General features: G+C 35.5%; 1 protein-coding gene across 1 annotated transcript; it reads right to left on the minus strand.

The window, feature by feature from the left end:
- Window positions 1-13658: 13658 nt before the first annotated feature.
- LOC135089388 (uncharacterized) lies at window positions 13659-16112 on the minus strand. Its single transcript, XM_063984952.1, has one exon. The coding sequence runs from the start codon at window positions 16110-16112 to the stop codon at window positions 13659-13661; it is 2454 nt and encodes an 817-aa protein (XP_063841022.1).
- Window positions 16113-22096: the final 5984 nt, after the last annotated feature.

The raw sequence follows: 22096 nt of genomic DNA on the forward strand, positions 1-22096 counted from the left end.
AAACGCTAAAACAGATGGAAACCAACCAATAAGAAGAAAGAAAATAACATTACCAAAAAGAAACATTTTGAGTGTTTTTGAGCTTGTTACAAAAAACGCGGAAATACATGCAAAGCACTCCCTATTGGGAAACAAAAGGACATTACGACAAACGTGTATAATGAGTGTCTTATTATTTTTGAGCAAAAGAACTTGTGGTTCACAAGAACCACAAGGCAAAAAACGCAAAAACACGTGTATATAAAGAAATTTCTTAGTTATCAAATTGCTGAAACTCATGAATAACAATATTAGTTGAGAAATAGAACAACCTTACCAAATGCGTGTATTTTGAGAGTTTTTCACATTCGTAGTTAGCAAAACCCCAAATAGCACGCGAAACTATGTTGGAAAAAAAATGACATTACCAGAAGTGTCTTTTGAGTGTTTTTGAGCGTGTTAGGCAATAAATCACAAAAAAAAAAAAAAAACAGGGCAATCACATTACATTGCAATAAAACCAACTTTTACCAAGAACTTGCCTTGAAGTGTTTTTGACCTCCTTGCCAACCAAAACGGTAAAACGCATGCAAAAAACTCCTTTATGGAGAAGCAGAATAACATTACTAAAATCATGTGTTTTAAGTGTTTTTGATCATGTTACCTATAAAAACGCTTAAATACATGCAAAGAACCTTATGTTTGGGAAACGAAAGGACATGACGAGAAACGTGTATTAGGACCGTTTTTAAGTTCCTTAAGTACCAAAATATTAAAACCAACAAATAACACTCTTTATAGAGAAATAAATAAATAAATAAAAATACCTTTTTTTTTATATTGAATTTCATAGGTACTAAGAGGCAAAAGTTCTGCCAAAATTCAGGGAATTTATGTGGAAAAAAAACATTATCAAAAAAGTTAATTATAGGTCTTTTTTTCGGATTTTTATGTAACAAACTCTAAAGTGCATGCTACCTATATAAGGAAGTTAAACGACTTTACCAGAAACCTGTCTTTTCAGTGTTTTTCAGCATGTTAGGCACCAAAACGATAAATAATATGGAAGTCAGTCAATATGTGAATCCAAAACAAAATTACTGAAAACGTGTCTTTTCAGTGTTTTACGTAGAAAAACGCTAAAACGGATGGAAACCAAAAAATATGAAGAAATAGAATAACATTACAAAAAAGTATTTTTGAGCTTTTTACCTACAAAAAACGCGCAAATAAATGGAAAGCACTCTATATTGGGAAGCTAAAGGACATTACGAGAAACGTGTAAAATGAGTATTTTATAGTTTCACAAGAACCATAAGGCAAAAAACGCAAAAACTCGTGTATATAGAGAAGTTTCTTACATACCAAAACGCTAAAACTCATGAATAACACTTTTAATTGAAAAACAGAATTACCTTACCAAATGTGTGTATTTTGAGTGTTTTACACATTCTTATTTACGAAAATCCCAAATTACATGCAAAATTAGCTTTATGTGGGAAAAAAAAATGACATTACCAGAAAAGTGTCTTTTGAGTGTTTTTGAGCGTTATATGCAACAAAACAGTAAAAAGCAGAACAATCACATTACATGGGAATAAAACCAACTTTTAAGAAGAACTTGCCTTTAAGTGTTTATTAACTCCTTACATACCAAAACGCTAAACGCATGCAAAACAGCCTTTATGGAGAAACATAATAACATTACCAAAAACATGTATTTTGAGAGTTTTTGATCATGTTACCTATAAAATCGCTTAAATACATGCAAAGAACCCTATGTTTGTTAAACGAAAGGACATTACGAAAATCGTGTATTATGAGAATTTTTAAGTTCCTTAAGTACCAAAAATCTAAAACCCACAAATAACACTCTTTATAGAGAAAAAAAAAATAATAAAAAAAATAGTTTTTTTGCTTCTTGATATTGGTTGGTTTGCATCAGTTTTAGAGTTTTTCCTACGTAAATCACTGAGAAGACACGTTTTCAGTAATTTTCTTTTGGATTCCCACATAGAATGAGTTCCTTATTATTTATCGTTTTAGTGCCTAACATGCTGAAAAACACTCACAAGAACCACAAGGCAAAAAAACGCAAAAACGCAAAATGCTGAAACTCATGAATAACAATCTTAATTGAGAAACAGAACAGCATTACCAAATGCGTGTATTTTGAGAGTTTTTTTCACATTCTTAGTTAGCAAAACCCCAAATAGCATGCGAAACTAGCTTTATGTGGGGAAAAAAAATGACATTACCAGAAGTATCTTTTGAGTGTTTTTGAGCATGTTAGGCAATAAAGCACTAAAAAGCAGGGCAATCATATTATATTGGAATAAAACCAACTTTTACCAAGAACTTGCCTTGAAGTGTTTTTCAGCTCCTTACATAACAAATCGCTAAAACGCATGCAAAACACTCCTTTATGGAGAAGTAGAATAACATTACCAAAAAACAAGTGTTTTTGAGTGTTTTTTATCATGTTACCTATAAAAACGCTTAAATACATGCAAAGATCCCTATATTTGGGAAACGAAAGGATATTACGAGAAATGTGTATTATGAATGTTTTTAAGTTCCTTAAGTACCAAAACGTTAAAACCTACAAATAACACTCTTTATAGAGAAAAAAAAGAATAAATAAAAAAATAGCATTTTTATTTTTTTGTTATTGCTGTTCATAGGTACCAAGATGCCAAAATTCTGCCAAAATTCAGGGAAATTATGTGGAAAAAAGAACATTATCGAAAAAGTTTATTTTACCTTTTTTTCGGAGTTATGTACCAAACAATAAAGTGTATGCAAAGCCACCTATTTGGGAAAATTTAACGACTTTACAAAAAACCTGTCTTTTGAGTGTTTTTCCGTATGATAGGCACCAAAACGATAGATAATATGAAAGTTACTCTATATGGAAATCCAAAACAAAATTACTGAAAACGTGTCTTTTAAAAGATTTACGTAAAAAAACGCTAAAACGGATGTAAACCAATTAATACGAAAAAATAGAATAATATTACAAGAAAACTATATTTTGAGTGTTTTTGAGCTTGTTACATAAAAAAAACGCAAAAATGGATGCAAAGCACTGTATATTAGGAAAAAAAGGACATAACGAGAAACATGTATAATGAGTGTTTTATAGTTTCACAAGAATCACAAGGCAAAAAACGCAAAAACTCGTCTGTGTGGAGAAGTTTCTAAGATACCAAAATGCTGAAACTCATGAATAACACTCTTAATCAAGAAACAGAGCAACCTTACTAAATGCGTGTATTTTGAGTGTTTTTTTTACATTCTTAGTCACCAGAACCCCAAATTCCATGCGAAAAAAAATGACATTACCAGAAAAGTGTCTTTGAGTGTTTTTGAGCGTCTTAGGCAATAAAGCACTAAAAAGCAAGGCAATCACATTACATGGAAATAAAACCAACTTTTATGAAGAACTTGCCTTCTAGTTTTTTTTACACGTATTTAGTAAGGTTGTTCTGTTTCTCAATTAAGAGTGTTATTCATGAGATTCAGCATTTTGGTATCTAGGAAACTTCTCCATATACACGATGTTTTGCGTTTTTTGCCTTGTGTTTTTTTTTAACTATAAAACATTCATTATACACTTTTCTCCCAATGTCCCTTTGTTTCCCAATATAGAGTGCTTTGTATCAATTTTTGCGTTTTTTTTTGTAGGTAACAAGCTCAAAAACACTCAAAATATATATTTTTGGTAATGTTTTTTTGCTTCTTGATATTGGTTGGTTTGCATCAGTTTTAGAGTTTTTCCTACGTAAATCACTGAGAAGACACGTTTTCAGTAATTTTCTTTTGGATTCCCACATAGAATGAGTTCCTTATTATTTATCGTTTTAGTGCCTAACATGCTGAAAAACACTCAAAAGACAGATTTCTGGTAAGGTCTTTAATTTCCTCATATGGGAGGCTTTGCATGTCTTTACAGTGTTTTTTGAGCGTGTTACGCAATAAAGCACTAAAAGCCAGGGCAATTACATTACATGGGAATAAAACCAAATTTTATTAAGAACTTGCCTTTAAGTGTTTTTGAGCTCCTTACATACCAAAAGGCAAAAACGCATGCAAAATACATTTTATGGAGAAACAGAATAACATTACCAAATACATGTATTTTGAGTGTTTTTGATCATGTTTTCTATAAAAACGCTGAAATACATGCAAAGAACCTTATGTTTGGGAAACGAAAGGACATTACGAGAAACGTGTATTATGAGTGTTTTTTTAAGTTCCTTCAGTACCAAAATGCTAAAAACCACAAATAACACTTTTTAGAAAAAAAATAATAATAAATAAAAAAAATTAAAAAATGGGATTTTTTTGTTTTTGTTTTTGTTTTTCATCTTTATAAGTACCGAATTGCCAAAATTCTGCCAAAATTCAGGGAATTTATGTGGAAAAAAGTACATTGTCATGAAAGTTAGTTATAGCTTTTTTTTCGGATTTTTATGTACCAAAACCTAAATAGGGAAGTTAAACGACTTTACCAGAAACCTGTCTTTTCAGTGTTTTTCAGCATGTTAGGCACCAATACGATAAATAATAGGAAAATCAGTCAATATGTGAATCCAAAACAAAATTACTGAAAACGTGTCTTTTCAGTGTTTTACGTAGAAAAACGCTAAAGCGGATGCAAACCATCCTATATGAAGAAATAGAATAACATTACCAAAAAGATATATTTTTTCGTGTTTTTGAGCTTCTTACCTACAAAAAAAATGCAAAAAATGGATGTAAAGCACTGTATAATAGGAAACAAAAGGACATTACGAGAAACGTGTATAATGAGTGTTTTATAGTTTTAAAAGAACCACAAGGCAATAAACGCAAAAATTCGTGTATATAGAGAAATTTTTACATATCAAAATGATGAAATGCATGAATAACACTTTTAATCGATAAACAGAACTACCTTACCAAATTGTGTATTTTGCGTGCTTTTTGCATTCTTAGTTACGAAAATGCCAAATTACATGCGAAACTAGCTTCATGTGGGAAAAAAAATGACATTACCAGAAAAGTGTCTTTTGAGTGTTTTTGAGCGTGATATGCAACAAAGCACTAAAAAGCAGAACAATCACATTACATGGGAATAAAACCAACTTTTACGAAGAATTTGCCTTTAAGTGTTTTTTAACCCCTTATATACCAAACCGCTAAAACGCATGCAAAACAAACTTTATGGAGAAACAGAATAACATTACCAAAAACAAGTATTTTGAATGTTTTTGATCATGTTATCTATAAAAACGCTTAAGTACATGCAAAGAACATTATGTTTGGGAAAGAAAAGGATATTACGAGAAATTTGTATCATGAGTGTTTTTATAAGTTCCTTAAGTACCAAAAAAGCTAAAACCCACAAATAACACTCTTTATTTAGAAAATAAAAAAATAAAAAATAAAATAAAAAGGATTTTTTTTTTGTTATTCATCTTCATAGGTACTGAGATGCCAAAATTCTGGGAAAATTCAGGGCAATTATGTGATAAAAGAATATTATCAAAAAAGTTAATTTCAGCTTTTTTTTCGGACATGTACCAAACCCTGAAGTGCATGCCAAAACGATAAAGCGAATGAATAGCACTCTATATGGAGAAACAAAAACGCTAAAATGCATGCAAAGCATCATATATGAGGGAAAATACGATACTTCTGAAACATGTTTTTTTCAGTGTTTGTAAGCGTATTAGGTACCAAAACGCTAAAAAGCAAGGAAAGAACCAGACATGGGAAAACAAAACATTACAAAAAAGTCTTTTCATTGTTTTGAGCTACTTACATACTAAAACGCAAAGGCGCATGCAAAACACCTTTTATGGAGAAACAGCAAAACGTGTATTTTTAATGTTTTCAGATAATTATGTAAAAAAATTTCAAAATTCATGTAAAGTTCCCAATATGGGGAAACGAAAAGACATTACGAGAAACGTATATTATAAGTGTTTTACACCTTATTAGGTTGAAAAATACGAAAATGCATGAATACCACTCTATATGGAGTAACAGAGCAACATTACCAAAAACGTGTATTTTGTTTGTTTTAACAATGTTATGTACCAAAACGTCGAAATTCATGCAAAGTTCAATCTATTGGAGAAACGAAACGAAATTTTCAGAAACGTGAATTTTGAGTGTTTATGAGCGTGTTAGGCACTAAAACTCTAAAAAAAATAATAAAAATGGAAAGCATTCTATATGGGAATACAAAACAAAATTATCAAAAAAAATAGTATTTTTTTTTGTGTGTTTTTGAGCTACTTTTATATCAAAACGCTTGAACAGACGCAAAACACGCTTTATGGAGAAACAAAATAACAATACAAAAAAAAAGCTATATTTTCAGTGTTTTGAGGTAAGTAGAATAACGCCGATATGTATGCAAAGTTCCCTATACCGGGAAACGAAGAGATTTCGAGAAACGTGTATTATGAGAGCTCTTGAGCTTTTCAGGTACCAAACACAAAGGCACCTTAATAGTACTCTATATGGAGAAACAAAACAACTCGAATGAAAATATATATTTTGAGTGGTTTTCATATTATTAGGTAACAAAGAGCAAAAATACATGCCAAGACCTCTAAAAGGCGACACAAAACGAAATTACAAGAAACCTACCTTTTGAGAGTGTTTCTACGTGTTAGGCACCAAAACAATAAGAAGTATGAAAAGAGCACTATGTTGGAAGGAAAAAAGAAGTAACCAACAAAGTGACTTTTCACGTGTTTGGAAATTTTTAAATTTATAATGTACCACAACGATAAAAGATGCAAAACACCCTTCCTGCAGAAACATAAAACATTACCAAAAATGAGCATTTTCAGCTATTTTTCAGCTTGTTATGTACAAAAGCGTCAAAATCCTTATAAAGTACCCTATATAAGAAAACGAAAAGACATTAAGAGAAACCAGTATTATGAGTTTTTTTTCTTTTTTTTTATTAGCTTATTAGGTGACAAAACAATAAAATGTATGATTTGCATTCTGTATGGAGAAAACGTGTATTTTAAGTGTATTTAGTGTTGGTAGGTATCAAAACGCCAAAATGCATGCAAAGCACCTGATATGGGGAAAATAAACGACATTTCCAGAAACATGTCTTTTGAGAGTTTGAGTGTGTTAGGCAGAAAAAGCTCTTAAAAAGCATGGAAAGTACCGTAAATGGGAAAAGATTGTTTTGAGCTACTTACATACCAAACTGCTAAAACAGTTGCAAAATACACTTTATGGAGAAACTCAACAGCTTTACCAAAAAACTGCATTTTGAGAAATTTTGCGCCTGTTACGTACAAAAACGATAAAATACATGCAAATAACCCTAAAAGGGGAAAAGAAAACATTAAAAGAAACATATTGAGCTTTATTGGTGCCTTAATACTAAAACGTATGAATAATACTCTATATGGAGAAACAGAACATGATTAACCAAAACTTGTGTTTTAAGGCTTTTTTCACGTTATTAGGTACCCCAACGCGAAAATGCATGCAAAGCATACTATATGAGGAGAGGAAACATTTCCAGAAACATGTCCTTTCAGTTTTTATGAGCGTGTTAGGTACCAAGAAGCTAAAAACCAAGGAAAGCACCCTATAGGAGAAAACAAAAGATTACAAAAACTTTTAATTTCAGTGCTTATGAGCTACTTACATACAAAAACACTTAAACGCATCCAAAACGCCTTTTTTTGGAAAAAAAAAATGAATAACATTACCGAAAAAAGTGTATTTTCAATGTTTTGAGCTTTTTAACCAAAAAAAAAAAAACATAAAAAGTAACCAAAAGCATTATGAGAAACTTATATTAAGAGAGTTTTTGAGCTTCTCAGGTACCAAAACGTAAAAATGCATGTATAATACTCTCTTTGGAGAAACACAACAATATTAGATACCAAAACGCTAAAAAGCAACGAAAACTCTCTATTTGGAAAAAAGCAAAACATTACCAAAAGCGTGTCTTTTGAGAGTTCTTATAGTTATTTACGTACCAAAACGCTAAAATGCATGCAAAGCACATTTTATGGAGAAACAGAATAACATTACCAGAAACGTGCATTTTGAGTTTTTTTTTTATTTTACGTATAAAAAAAAGCAAAAATGCATGCAAAGTATCGTAAATGGCGATACGAAAAGAAATAAAAAGACACTTCATTTATCAGTGTTTTGAGATTCTTAGGTAGCAAAATGCACAAACGCATGTATAACATTATATATGAAGAAACAGAAGAACATTACCGAAAACGTATATTTTGAGTATTTTTCACATTGTTATGTAACAAAAACGCCAAAATGCATGGAAATCACCCAATATGGATAAAATAATGGACATTACGAGAAAGATGTATTATTAGTGTCTTTGAGCGTCTTAGGTACCAAACGCAAAAATTATTTAGTACCACTGTATATGGAGAAACAGAATATTACCAAAAACGTTTATTTTGAGTGTTTTTCACAATTTTATGTACCAAAACGTCAAAATGCCTCCAGAGCACCATCTATGGGGAGATGAAACGATATTTCCAGAAACATGTCTTTTGAGTGTTGATGAACGTGTTAGGTACATAAATTATAAAAAAAAAACATTGGAAACTACCTATATGAAAGAACAAGACAACCAAAAATTTCTCTTTTGGGTATTTTCAGCCACTTACTTACCATAACGTTTAGATGTATGCAAAACATCTTTTGCATGAGGAAACGAAAAGATATTAGAAGAAACTTTTATAATGAGTGTTTTTTTTTTACTTCTTAGATACCAAGACCTATTTCACGCATTGAAGAGCACTCTATATGGAGAAAAGAACAAAATTACCAAAAATGTGCTTTTTGAGTGTTTTTCACATTGTTAGGTACGAAAACACTCTATAAAGAGTGTTATTTGTGGGTTTTAGATTTTTCATACTTAACGAACTTAAAACAAAAACTCATAATACACGTTTCTCGTAACGTCCATTCATTTTCCAAACATAGGGTTCTTTGCATGTATTTAAGCTTTTTTATAGGTAACATGATCAAAAACACTGAAAATACATGTTTTTGGTAATGTTATTCTGTTTCTCCATAAAAGGTGTTCTGCATGCGTTTTAGCGTTTTGATATGTAAGTAGCTCAGAAACACTTAAGGCAAGTTCTTGGTAAAAGTTAGTTTTATTCCCATATCATGTGATTACCCTGCTTTTTAGTGCTTTATTGCCTATCACGCTCAAAAACACTCAAAAGACACTTTTCTGGTAATGTCATTTTTTTCCCACATAAAGCTAGTTTCGCATGCAATTTGGGGTTTTAGTAACTAAGAATGTGAAAAGCACTCAAAATACACGCATTTAGTAAGGTTGTTCTGTATTCTTAATTAAGAGCGTTATTCCTGAGTTTCAGCATTTTGGTATCTAAGAAAATTCTTTATATACACGAGTTTTTGCGTTTTTTTGCCTTGTGGTTCTTGTGAAACCATAAAACACTCATTATACACGTTTCTCGTAATGTCCTTTTGTATCCCAATATAGAGTGCTTTCCATCCATTTTCACTTTTTTTGTAGGTAAGAAGCTCAAAAACATTCATAATATACCATTTGGTAATATTAATCTATTTCTTCATATTCGTTGGTTTGCATTGGTTTGCGTTTTTCTACATAAAACACTGAAAAGACACTTTTTCAGTAATTTTGTGATGGATTCCCATTTTGAGTGACTTCCATATTATTTATCGTTTTGGTGCCTAACATGCTGAAAAACATTCAAAAGACAGGTTTCTGGTAAAGTCATTTAATTTCCCAATATAGGTGGCTTTGCATGCACTTTAGGGTTTGGTACATAACAGTCCGAAAAAAAGCTAAAATTAACTTTTTTTTCATAATATTCTTTTTTCACATAATTTTTCTGAATTTTGCCACAATTTTGGCATCTCGGTACCTATGAAGATGAATAACAAAAAAAAAATTCCATTTTTTTAATTTTTTTTTTTTTCTCTCTAAAGAGTGTTATTTTGGGGTTTTAGGTTTTTGGTACTTAAAAAAAATTAAAAACACTCATAATACACGTTTCTCGAAATGTTCTTTCGTTTCCCAAACATAAGGTTCTTTGCATGTATTTAATTACCGTTTTTATAGGTAACATAATCAAAAACACTCAAAATACATATTTTTGGTAATGTTATTCTATTTCTCCATAAAGGGTGTTTTGCATGTGTTTTAGCGTTTTGGTATATGAGGAGCTCAAAAACACTTAAAGGCAAGTTCTTGGTAAAAGTTTGTTTTATTCCCATGTAATATGATTGCTCTCCTTTTTAGTGCTTTATTGGCTAACACGCTCAAAAACATTCAAAAGACACTATTCTGGTAATGTCACTTTTTTTTCCCACATAAAGCTAGTTTCGCATGCAATTTGGGGTTTTTGGTAACTAAGAATGTGAAAAACACTCAAAATACGCGCATTTAGTAAGGTTGTTCTGTTTCTCAATTAAGAGTGTTATTCAGGAGTTTCAGCATTTTGGTATTTAAGAAACTTCTCCATATACACGAGTTTCTGCGTTTTTTTTTTTTTTTGCCTTGTGGTTCTTGTGAAACTATAAAACACTCATTATACACGTTTCTCGTAATGTCTTTTTGTTTCCCATGTTACGTGTGAGCATACACTGAACTCTAGGGGATGGACCATGAAGGGGTGTTGCTCACACTAACAATGGAAGGGTTAAAAGAAAAGAGAAAAGGAGACATTTTAACTGCTATTTAATATCTTAAAGTTAACCCTTAAATTAAGTAACAATAAAAAATTGAAGATTGTTTAAGTAAGTAAAAGTAAGTAACAAGGAGTGGCAATCTGAACTGGACTGAATAACTTAAAAGACTGGTTCTGTTAATAACTTAAGCCAAGTTAGTAAATGCATATATATACAAATTACAAAAATAAACACCTTTACATATACATAATAGAAAATAAATATAAATGTGTTTGTGTGTGTGTGTGTGTGTGTGTGTGTGTTTATGTGTGTGTGTGTGTGGGTGTGTAACACTGGTGTAACTCTTACCACCGCTCTCGAGTGTATATGAGGCTCCCAGCGTATGCCAAGGCGACCTCAGAGCTGTAGCGACTTTTGGAGGAGACTGAAGCTCGATGGAACTCCACCCCTCGTTATCGGCTTGGTAGCCTGCTAGAGGTCACGTATCCAGTATGCCTCAAGCTATACACGTGGCAGCGCCACGAGTTGAGAGGCAGGCACCTGGTTCCGTGGTAGAGTAGTCACGTGTGTGACATTCCCCCCTTCTTAGGATGACGCAGAAGGAATGACTCTGCGTCATTAGAGAAGTGAGGTGGTTCCTGTCCCGTGAAGGTTGATTCCACCAGAACGTGTGTAGTCTGGGGCCCGGTAGATGGTTCCTCTGGCAGTGCTCGGCCCTCGGCTGCCTCCATCGACCGGTTCACAAGGCACGACTGCATCCCCGGCAACAGGATCCTATGGTCCTCAGGGTCGCGACGGGTAGTGATGCGAGGCGTAGTGGGAAGGCGAGACAAAGTGTCAGCAAGGCAGTTGTCCAGTCCCTTAATATGGTGCATTTCAATGTGGTAAGGCTGGAGCTGTAGAGACCACCGTAGCAGACGTTGGTTAGTGAAGCGGTTCCTGTTGAGAAAAGTCAAAGGGTTGTGGTCAGTGTAGATTTGGAGTGGCTGGGTGTTGGACTGAAGATAGTACTCAAACTTCTTGATGGCAGAGATAATGGCTAAAAGTTCTTTCTCGATAGTGCTGTAATTCTTCTGATGGATGTTGAACTTCTCGGAGTGGTAGGCGACTGGGTGAAAGATTCCGTCAGATTCTTGCAGGAGGGCGGCACCCGAAGCGTGATCACTGGCGTCAGTATGTATGATGAAGGGTTTACGGAAGTCGGCCGCACGCAAAACCGGTTCCCGAGCAAGCAAGTTCTTAAGTTGATTGAAGGCATGTTGGCAGGCAGGGGTCCATTCGTACGCCACATTCCCACTAGTTAGTCTAGTAAGTGGCACAGCTGCGTCTGCGAAGTTTGGACAGAAACGCCGGTAGAACCCCGCCATGCCCAGGAAGCGGCGGAGCTCGCGTCGAGTAGTGGGAGTTGGGTACTTCAGTACTGCGTCGACGTTAGCGGTCTTGGGCCGGACGGAGCCTTGTCCAATCTGATGTCCTAGGTAGGAGACGGTGGCAGCTCCGAACGTAGACTTCGCCAGCTTCACGGTGAGGTTCGCTTCCTGCAGGCGGCTGAGCACATTATGGATCTGGTACAGGTGGTCATCCCAGTCATGTGAAAAAATAAGAATATCATCTAAGTAAACCAGCATTCCTTTTAATCCCTGCATTACCTTGTTCATTGCCCTCTGGAAAGTAGCGGGGCAATTCCTCATGCCAAATGGGGCTACTACATACTGGAAAAGTCCAAAAGGGGTGATGAAGGCAGAGACTATCTGAGCTCTTTCAGTAAGGGCTATTTGATAATACCCTTTTAATAGGTCCAGCTTAGTAACAAATTTGGCTTGACCTACTTCATCTATCAGGTCGTCTACCCGAGGCAGAGGATAGGCGTCAGGAATGGTGACGGCTTTGACCCGTCGGTAATCCGCGCAGAATCGCAGTTGTCCGTCCTCCTTGGGTACTAGGAGGCAGGGTGATGCCCATGGGGAGCTGCTGGGTATAGCCAAGCCCTGCTCTAATAAGTACTGGACCTCCTTCTGCATCTGTTCTCGTTTCCGGGGGTTGACTCTGTAGGGAGACTGCTTGATAGGGAAGGTCCCTGGAAGCACCTTCACATCATGGCGGAGGACATTACAGATTTTAGGATGGTCACCGAACACGTCATACTGAGAGATCAATCTTGAGATATCCAGTGCTCGAGAGGATGAAAGATGACGGAGCTGATCATCTAAGTGTTGGATAATATAGGTGTTGTTTTGCGTGTCCTTGGGATGTATGGTGTTTGTGTCAATCTCAGTGGTAATACATTTATCATACATCAATGAACACACAGAGGCAGGTTTTAACTCTGAGTCAGCCTCCTGGGGTTCAATGATACCACAGGAAGCTACTCTAGGGGTTGGTTGGGTGCCAGTCACAGGGGTTCTACATTTATACATTTTTAGGAGATTAACGTGTATTAACTGTGTTGCCTTTCGGCGGTCTGGAGTGTTTATGATGTAGTTGTTATCTCCTACCTTTTCCACTACCTCATGGGGACCATGATACTTTACTTGTAATGGGTGTTTAGGTGTGGGTATGAATGCAAAGACTTGATCACCTCTATCAAATACTCTAACTCTGGCCTTCTGATCAAAGTGTTTCTTCATGGTGTTTTGAGATTTGTGTAAGTTGTTATCAGCAAAGGTGCGAACTTTAGTGAGTGTGGCTTTAACTCTGGCCTTCTGATCAAAGTGTTTCTTCATGGTGTTTTGAGATTTGTGTAAGTTGTTATCAGCAAAGGTGCGAACTTTAGTGAGTGTGGCTTTAAGGTTGTTCAAGTATTTAGTTACAGAGACAAGTTTGTGGGTAGTGGAATCTAACAATTTGTCTTTAATAATCCTTAATGGTCCCCGCACTTTCCTACCGAACAGGAGCTCGAATGGGGAAACTCCTGTACTCTCGTTAGGTGCTTCCCTGATGGCAAAAAGCATGTAGGGGAGTGCGTCATCCCATTCGCTCTCCTACTCGTGACAGAATTTGCGTAGAAGTCCTTTCAGTGTCTGATGAAATCTTTCTAGAGCGCCCTGTGACTGCGGGTGATAGGCAGAAGACAAGGTTTGTGCGATACCAAGCTCTTTTAACACCTCTGTGAAGAGAACGCTAGTGAAATTAGTTCCTCGGTCACTCTGAATGGTTTGAGGAATCCCGAAGGTAGTAAAGAAGTGGTTTAGCTTGGACACAATAGTGTTGGTGTTGATTTTACGTATCGGAAAGGCTTCGGGATACCTAGTTGTTGGGTCAAGAATTGTTAGGATATATTCATTACCTTTCTTGTTTTTTGGAAGAGGCCCCACAATGTCAATTATTATTTTATGAAATGGTTCTGAGGGAACAGCAATAGGTTGGAGAGGATAGGGTGGGATAGTTACGTTAGGTTTACCCGCTATCTGGCAGAGATGACAAGTACTGACGTAATTCTTCACATCCTCCCTTAATCCTGGCCAGTAAAAGTCAGCGAGGATCTTCTCACATGTCTTCTTGATGCCCAAGTGACCAGCAAAACTTTCATGAGCGATCTCTAGTATGGAATGTCTGAGTATGGTAGGCACAACCACCTGGTGGGCTTCTGCCCAAGCAGCATCATCTGGGACCTTAGAGGGCCGGAACACTCTCATGAGAACTCCATCCTGTTTGTAAAAGGCAGGGTAATGAGTAATTTGATCTGGAGGGATAACCTTGCCATGAAATTGAGTCAAAGTAGTGTCTTCCTGTTGAGCCTCAGTGAGAAGTTTTTCAGAAAATATTTGATTGAGTTCAAGTGGGGATGGGCTCTTCTTTGGAAGTGAGAAAAACTGATCAGATTTCCTTGCTTGTGCACGAGTAGTGACACAAACAGGGAATAAGCCTGGTTGTTGCTCTTCTAACTGTACAGTGGGGTTATCCATCAGCATTGTGTCACTAATTACCAAAGGGGGAGTCACCTTACTGCCAGCTAGGTCATTAGCGAGGAGTAGTTGAGCATTAGGGATGGGTAAGGCTGGTTCTTCACTAACTCCTATTATCACTTCACCTCTTACTAGTGGGCTATCAAGATGTACTTTAGCTAATGCAATGGGGAAGGGGTCATGGAAGTCTTTTAAATATACCTTTTCACCTGTGTAACACTGTTCAATACCAGGGACTGCTGACTTCAGCACTAGGGACTGAGCTGAACAGGTGTCTCTGACAATCTTAACTGGGTGATCCTTGTTATCAATGCTGATGGTGCCTACAGACCTGAAAGGCTCAAATAAGTCTTTAGGTACAGGGAAGGAGGGAAGAGCTTGTATGGAAGCAACTGGCTTGGCAGGATATGTTTGAGCTACCTTGCACTTGGGATTAGGACAGTTCTTTATGAGGTGCCCCGGCTGTTTACAAAAAGCACAAAATAGAGGTGGTCGAGTACTACTGCCGGTCATTTTACCAACCCCTAAGTTACCTGAGTTTATCTTACCACTAGGAGTCTCGGTCAGCTTGTCTGAGGTTGCCTTGCGATTCACCAGGGAGAAAAGGTCCGCTAACTGAGCGGCTTTGAGAAGATCTGTTGCTTCTTTGTTGGTGATGTGTAACATTACTGAGTAAGGGAGCTTACGCATGAACTCTTCTAAGGCTAAGAGATTTACTAATTCGTCGTACGTGGTTATCGCGGCTGACTTAAGCCAACGCTTGAGAGCCCTCAGTTTCTCTGAGGCAAACTCTAGATAGGTTTGTTGCGGAGTTTTGAACATTTTTCGAAAAGACTGACGGTATCCTTCTGTGGTAATGGAGTACGCCGCTAGGATGCCCTGTTTGACACAGTCGTAATCCGTGTTGTTTTCGAGGCCGTTCAAAATAGTTAAAGCCTTTTGGCTGAGTTTGGGTTTAAGAAGCCAAGGCCAGTCTTCTCGGGGCAGTTCAAAATGTACTGCTGTGCCCTCGAACTGTCCAAAGAAAGTTTCGGGGTCTTTGTCAGAGAACTGAGGGAGTAGTGAGAGATATTTAGTTAACTTTTGTTTGAGGTCAGCTGTGGTGGTTGATCGAGATTTTAATTGTGCGAGTTGGGTCTCGTGGATTCTTTCTTTTTCTCTCTCCTCTCTTTCTTTTTCCTCCTTTTCTTTTACATGTGCCAGATCTCTTTCCGCTTTTTCTTTTTGAAAAGCTAGTTCTTCTCGCCTTAGTTCTCTCTCTTCTCTCTCTCTTTCTCTTGCTGCCATTATTTTCAGCTTTTCGAGCTCGAGCATTAAACTGGCGTCGTGCTGTGAAGCAGCACTAGTGGCTTCACCTCCAAGGTGAACTAGGATTTGAGTTCGGAGTTCTTCCTTCCGAATGTCAGACGGATATGAGAGATCAAACTGTCGGGCTATGTACTTTAAATCATTCTTTGTCACTTTGGCAGTTTGTAGCTCCGCCACAGAAGGATTACTGCAAAATGCGTCCAAGTTTAACTCATGCGACATGATTAATGAGCGTGAGGTCAATTGAACCAAATCAAGTGTGTCTGAGCCCTACACTGAAACCTGATCCAAGACCTAGGTTCGCCACCACGAGTCGGAAGGACCCGCGTGAACGACAGGTTCGAAACCACGAGTCGGAGGGAAATGAGTTGACCCGCGTGCATCGACAGAGACTCGTTTTTGAGTCTAGTTGAGTCAAGGTTAGCAACGCCTTAACTGTGCTTCTGAAGAGGCAACGAATCGAAGAAGTGTAGCGATAATCACTGCCCCAAAATGACTACCATAGAACTAACACTTAAGCACTTGTAATGGCTTGCCGTATTCGCTGCTTTCAAGCAAAGAGTGGAACGCAAGTTCCCAAGTTTTAAGGAGTCTCGGAGTTCGGGGTGAAGGTCACTACTAGGGGAATCGAACCGACACTAAAGCAACACTGAGGAAATCAATTGTTAGGTTTTTAACGCTTTTATGACTAGACGCCGGTACCTCGCGTACTTTTAAAGCGGAAAAACGCCAAAAATTCACCAACAAAGAAATAAGCACAACTTCATATACACTCGAGAGCAGGAAAGGAACTAGTGTAGTTATATGTATGTGTAAACATGTGTAATATCCCGGACGGGTCCCCAATTGTTACGTGTGAGCATACACTGAACTCTAGGGGATGGACCATGAAGGGGTGTTGCTCACACTAACAATGGAAGGGTTAAAAGAAAAGAGAAAAGGAGACATTTTAACTGCTATTTAATATCTTAAAGTTAACCCTTAAATTAAGTAACAATAAAAAATTGAAGATTATTTAAGTAAGTAAAAGTAACAAGGAGTGGCAATCTGAACTGGACTGAATAACTTAAAAGACTGGTTCTGTTAATAACTTAAGCCAAGTTAGTAAATGCATATATATACAAATTACAAAAAATAAACACCTTTACATATACATAATAGAAAATAAATATAAATGTGTTTGTGTGTGTGTGTGTGTGTTTATGTGTGTGTGTGGTTGGTGTGTAACACTGGTGTAACTCTTACCACCGCTCTCGAGTGTATATGAGGCTCCCAGCGTATGCCAAGGCGACCTCAGAGCTGTAGCGACCCTTGGAGGAGACTGAAGCTCGATGGAACTCCACCCCTCGTTATCGGCTTGGTAGCCTGCTAGAGGTCACGTATCCAGTATGCCTCAAGCTATACACGTGGCAGCGCCACGAGTTGAGAGGCAGGCACCTGGTTCCGTGGTAGAGTAGTCACTTGTGTGACACCCAATATAGAGTGCTTTGCATCCATTTTCGCGTTTTCTTTTTTGTTGGTAAGAAGCTCAAAAACACTTAAAATATACCTTTTTGGCAATGTTATTCTATTTCTTCATATTGGTTGGTTTGCATCCGTTTTAGCTTTTTTCTACGTAAAAAAAACACTGAAAAAACACGTTTTCAGTAATTTTGTTTTGGGTTCCCATATACAGTGACTTCCATATTATTTATCGTTTTGCTGCCTAACATGCTGAAAAACACTCAAAAGACAGGTTTCTGGTAAAGTCGTTTAATTTCCCCATATAGGTGGCTTTGCATGCACTTTAGGGTTTGGTACATAACAGTCCGAAAAAAAAGCTAAAATACATGTTCTTTTTTTCACATAATTTACCTGAATTTTGCCAGAATTTTGGCATATCGGTACCTATGAAGATGAATAGCAATAAAGCAATAAAAAGCAGGGCAATCACATTACATGGGAATAAAACCAACTTATACCAAGAACTTGCCTTTAAGTGTTTTTGAGCTTCTTATATACCAAAACGCTAAAAAAAAAAGCATGCAAAACACCCTATATGGAAAAACATCATAACATTACCAAAAACATGTATTTTTAGTGTTTTTGATCATGTTACCTATAAAAGCGCTTAAGTACATGCAAAGAACCTTATGTTTGAGAAACGAAAGAACATTTCGAGAAACGTGTATTATGGGTTTTTTTAAGTTCTTTAAGTACCAAAAAGCTAAAACCCACAAATAACACTCTTTATAGAGAAAAAAATAAAATAAATAAAAAAATAGGAATTTTTTTTTTTGTTATTCATCTTCATAGGTACCGAGATGCCAAAATTCTGGAAAAATTCAGGGAAATTATGTGAAAAAAGAACATTATAAAAAAAGTTAATTTTATCTTTTTTTTTTCAGACTGTTATGTACCAAACCCTAAAGTGCATTCAAAGCCTCCTATATTGGGAAATTAAACGATTTTACCAGAAACCTGCCTTTTTGAGTGTTTTTCAGCATGTTAGGAACCAAAACAGTAAATAATATGGAAGTCACTCAAAATGGGAATCCATTACAAAATTACTGAAAAAAGTGTCTTTTAAGTGTTTTACGTAGAAAAAAGCTAAACCGGATGCAAACCAGCGAATATGAAGAAATAGAATAATATTACCAAAAAGGTATATATTTAATGTTTTTGAGCTTCTTACCTTCAAAAAATGCGAAAATGGATGGAAAGCAATCTATATTGGGATACAAAAGGACATTACGAGAAATGTGTATAATGAGTGTTTTATAGTTTCAGAAGAACCACAAGGCAAAAAACGCAAAAACTCGTGTATATAAAGAATTTTCTTAGATACCAAAATGCTGAAACTCAGGAATAATACTCTTGATTAAGAATACAGAACAACTTTACCAAATGCGTGTACTTTGAGTGCTTTTCACATTCTTAGTTACCAAAACCCCAAATTGCATGCGAAACTAGCTTTATGTGGGAAAAAAAATGACATTACCAAATAGTTTTTGAGCGTGATAGGCAATAAAGCAGTAAAAAGCACGGCAATCACATTACATGGGAATAAAACGAACTTTTACCAAGAACTTGCCTTTAAGTGTTTTTGAGCTCCTTACATACCAAAACGCTAAAACGCATGCAATACACCCTTTATGGAGAAACAAAATAACATTACCAAAAAACATGTATTTTGAGTGTTTTTCATCATGTTACCTATAGAAAAAGCTAAAATATATGGAAAGAACCCTATGTTTGGAAAATGAAAGGACGTTACGAGAAACGTGTATTATGAGTTTTTTTTTTAAGTTCGTTAAGTATGAGAAAGCTAAAACCCACAAATATCACTCTTTATAGAGTGTTTTCGTACCTAACAATGTGAAAAACACTCAAAAAGCACATTTTTGGTAATCTTGTTCTTTTCTCCATATAGACTGTTCTTCAATGCGTCAAATAGGTCATGGTACCTAAGAAATAAAAAAAAAAAAAACACTTATTATAAAAATTTCTTCTAATGTCTTTTCGTTTCCTCATGCAAAGTATTTTGCATGCATTTATGTTTTTTTTTATATGTAAAAAGAAAAAAAAATGTTTATGGTAATAAAGGGTGTTTTGCATACATCTGAGCGTTATGGTACGTAAGTAGCTGAAAATACCGAAAAGATAAATTTTTGGTTGACTTGTTCTTTCATATAGGTAGCTTTTCATGCTTTTTATAACTTTGGTACCTAACAACAACAATCGACACTCAAAAGACATGTTTCTGGAAATATCGTTTCTGGAGTCATTTTGACGTTTTGGTACATAAAATTGTGAAAAACACAAAATAAACGTTTTTGGTAATGTTCTGTTTGTCCATATACAGTGGTACTAAATAGTTTTCGCGTTTGGTACCTAAGACGCTCAAAAACACTAACGGCATCTTTCTCGTAATATCCTTTATTTTATCCATATTGGGTGATTTCCATGCATTTTGGCGTTTTTATTACGTAACAATGTGAAAAAAAACTCAAAATATACGTTTTCGGTAATGTTCTTCTGTTTCTTCATAAATAATGTTATATATGCGTTTGTGCATTTTGCTACCTAAGAATCTCAAAAACACTGATAAATGAAGTGTCTTTTTATTTCTTTTTGTATCGCCATTTAGGATACTTTGCATGCATTTTTTTTTTATACGTAAGATAAAAAAAAAAGAAACTCAAAATACACGTATCTGGTAATGTTATTCTGTTTCTCCATAAAATGTGCTTTGCATGCATTTTAACGTTTTGGTACGTAAGTAGCTGTAAAACTCTCAAAAGACACGCTTTTGGTAATGTTTTGCTTTTCCAAATAGGGAGCTTTCGTTGCTTTTTAGCGTTTTCGTATCTAATATTGTTGTGTTTCTCTAAAGAGAGTATTATTTATGCATTTTCGCGTTTTGGTAGCTGAGAAGTTCAAAAACGCTCTTTATATGATTTTCTCATAATGTCGTTTGTTATTTTTTTTTGCGTAACAAGCTCAAAATATTGAAAATACACGCTTTTTTGGTAATGTTATTCAGTTTTTCCAAAAATAAAGGCGTTTTGGATGCGTTTAAGTGTTTTTGTATATAAGTAGCTCATAAGCACTGAAATTAAAAGTTTTTGTAATCTTTTGTTTTCTCCTATAGGGTGCTTTTCTTGGTTTTTAGCTTCTTGGTACCTAACATGCTCATAAACAGTGAAAGGACATGTTTCTGGAAATGTTTTCTTTCCCCATATAGTATGCTCTGCATGCATTTTCGCGTTGCGGTACCTAATAACGTGAAAAAAGCCTTAAAACACAAGGGTTGGTTAATCCTGCTCCGTTTCTCCATATATAGGATTATTCATACGTTTTAGTGTTCTGGTACCTATGAAGCTCAATACCACTCAAAATATACGTTTCTTTTAATGTTTTCTGTTCCCCTTTTAGGGTTATTTGCATGTATGTTATCGTTTTTGTACGTAACAGGCGCAAAATCTCTCAAAATGCATGTTTTTGGTAAAGCTGTTGAGTTTCTCCATAAAGTGTGTTTTGCAACCGTTTTAGCGGTTTGGTATGTAAGTACCTCAAAACACTTAATGTTTTCCCATTTACGACACTTTCCATGCTTTTTAAGAGCTTTTTCTGCCTAACACACTCATAAACTCTCAAAAGACATGTTTCTGGAAATGTCGTTTATTTTCCCCATATCGGGTGCTTTGCATGCATTTTGGCGTTTTGATACCTAACAAAGCTAAATACACTTAAAATACACGTTTTCTCCATACAGAAGGCAAATCGTGCGTTTTATCGTTTCGGTACCTAATAAGCTAAAAAAAAAAAACTCATAATACTGGTTTCTCTTAATGTCTTTTCGTTTTCTTATATAAGGTACTTTATATGCATTTTGACGCTTTTGTACATAACAAGCTGAAAAATCGCTCAAAATGCTCGTTTTTGGTAATGTTTTTATGTTTCTGCAGGAAGGGTGTTTTGCATGTTTTATCGTTTTGGTACATTATAAATTTAAAAACTTCCAAACACGTGAAAAGTCACTTTGTTGGTTATTTCTTTTTTCCTTCCAACATAGTGCTCTTTTCATATTTCTTATTGTTTTGGTGCCTAACACGTAGAAACACTCTCAAAAGATAGGTTTCTTGTAATTTCGTTTTGTGTCGTCTTTTAAAGGTCTTTGCATGTATTTTTGCGCTTTGGTAGCTAATAATATGAAAACCACTCAAAACATATATTTTCATTCGTGTTGTTTTGTTTCTCCATATAGAGTACTATTAAGGTGCTTTTGTGTTTGGTACCTAAAAAGCTCAAAAGCTCTCATAATACACGTTTCTCGAAATCTCTTCGTTTCCCGGCATAGGGAACTTTGCATACATATCGGCGTTATTTTACTTACCTCAAAACACTGAAAATATAGTTTTTTTTGTATTGTTATTTTGTTTCTCCATAAAGCGTGTTTTGCGTCTGTTCAAGCGTTTTGATATAAAAGTACCTCAAAAACACTAAAAAAAACTATTTTTTTGATAATTTTTTGTATTCCCATATAGAATGCTTTCCATTTTTATTTATTTTTTTTTTAAGTTTTGGTGCCTAACACGCTCATAAACATTCAAAATTCACGTTTCTGAAAATTTCGTTTCGTTTCTCCCGTAGATTCCACTTTGCATGAATTTCGACGTTTTGGTACATAACATTGTTAAAAACAAAATACACGTTTTTAGTAA

The sequence above is a fragment of the Scylla paramamosain genome, chromosome 32, assembly GCF_035594125.1.
Source record: "Scylla paramamosain isolate STU-SP2022 chromosome 32, ASM3559412v1, whole genome shotgun sequence".
In the NCBI taxonomy this organism is placed as follows: domain Eukaryota; kingdom Metazoa; phylum Arthropoda; class Malacostraca; order Decapoda; family Portunidae; genus Scylla; species Scylla paramamosain.

Coding starts and splice junctions, on each gene's coding strand:
- LOC135089388 (XM_063984952.1), bottom strand. CDS start 16,112: ATGTCGCATGAGTTAAACTTGGACGCATTTTGCAGTAATCCTTCTGTG.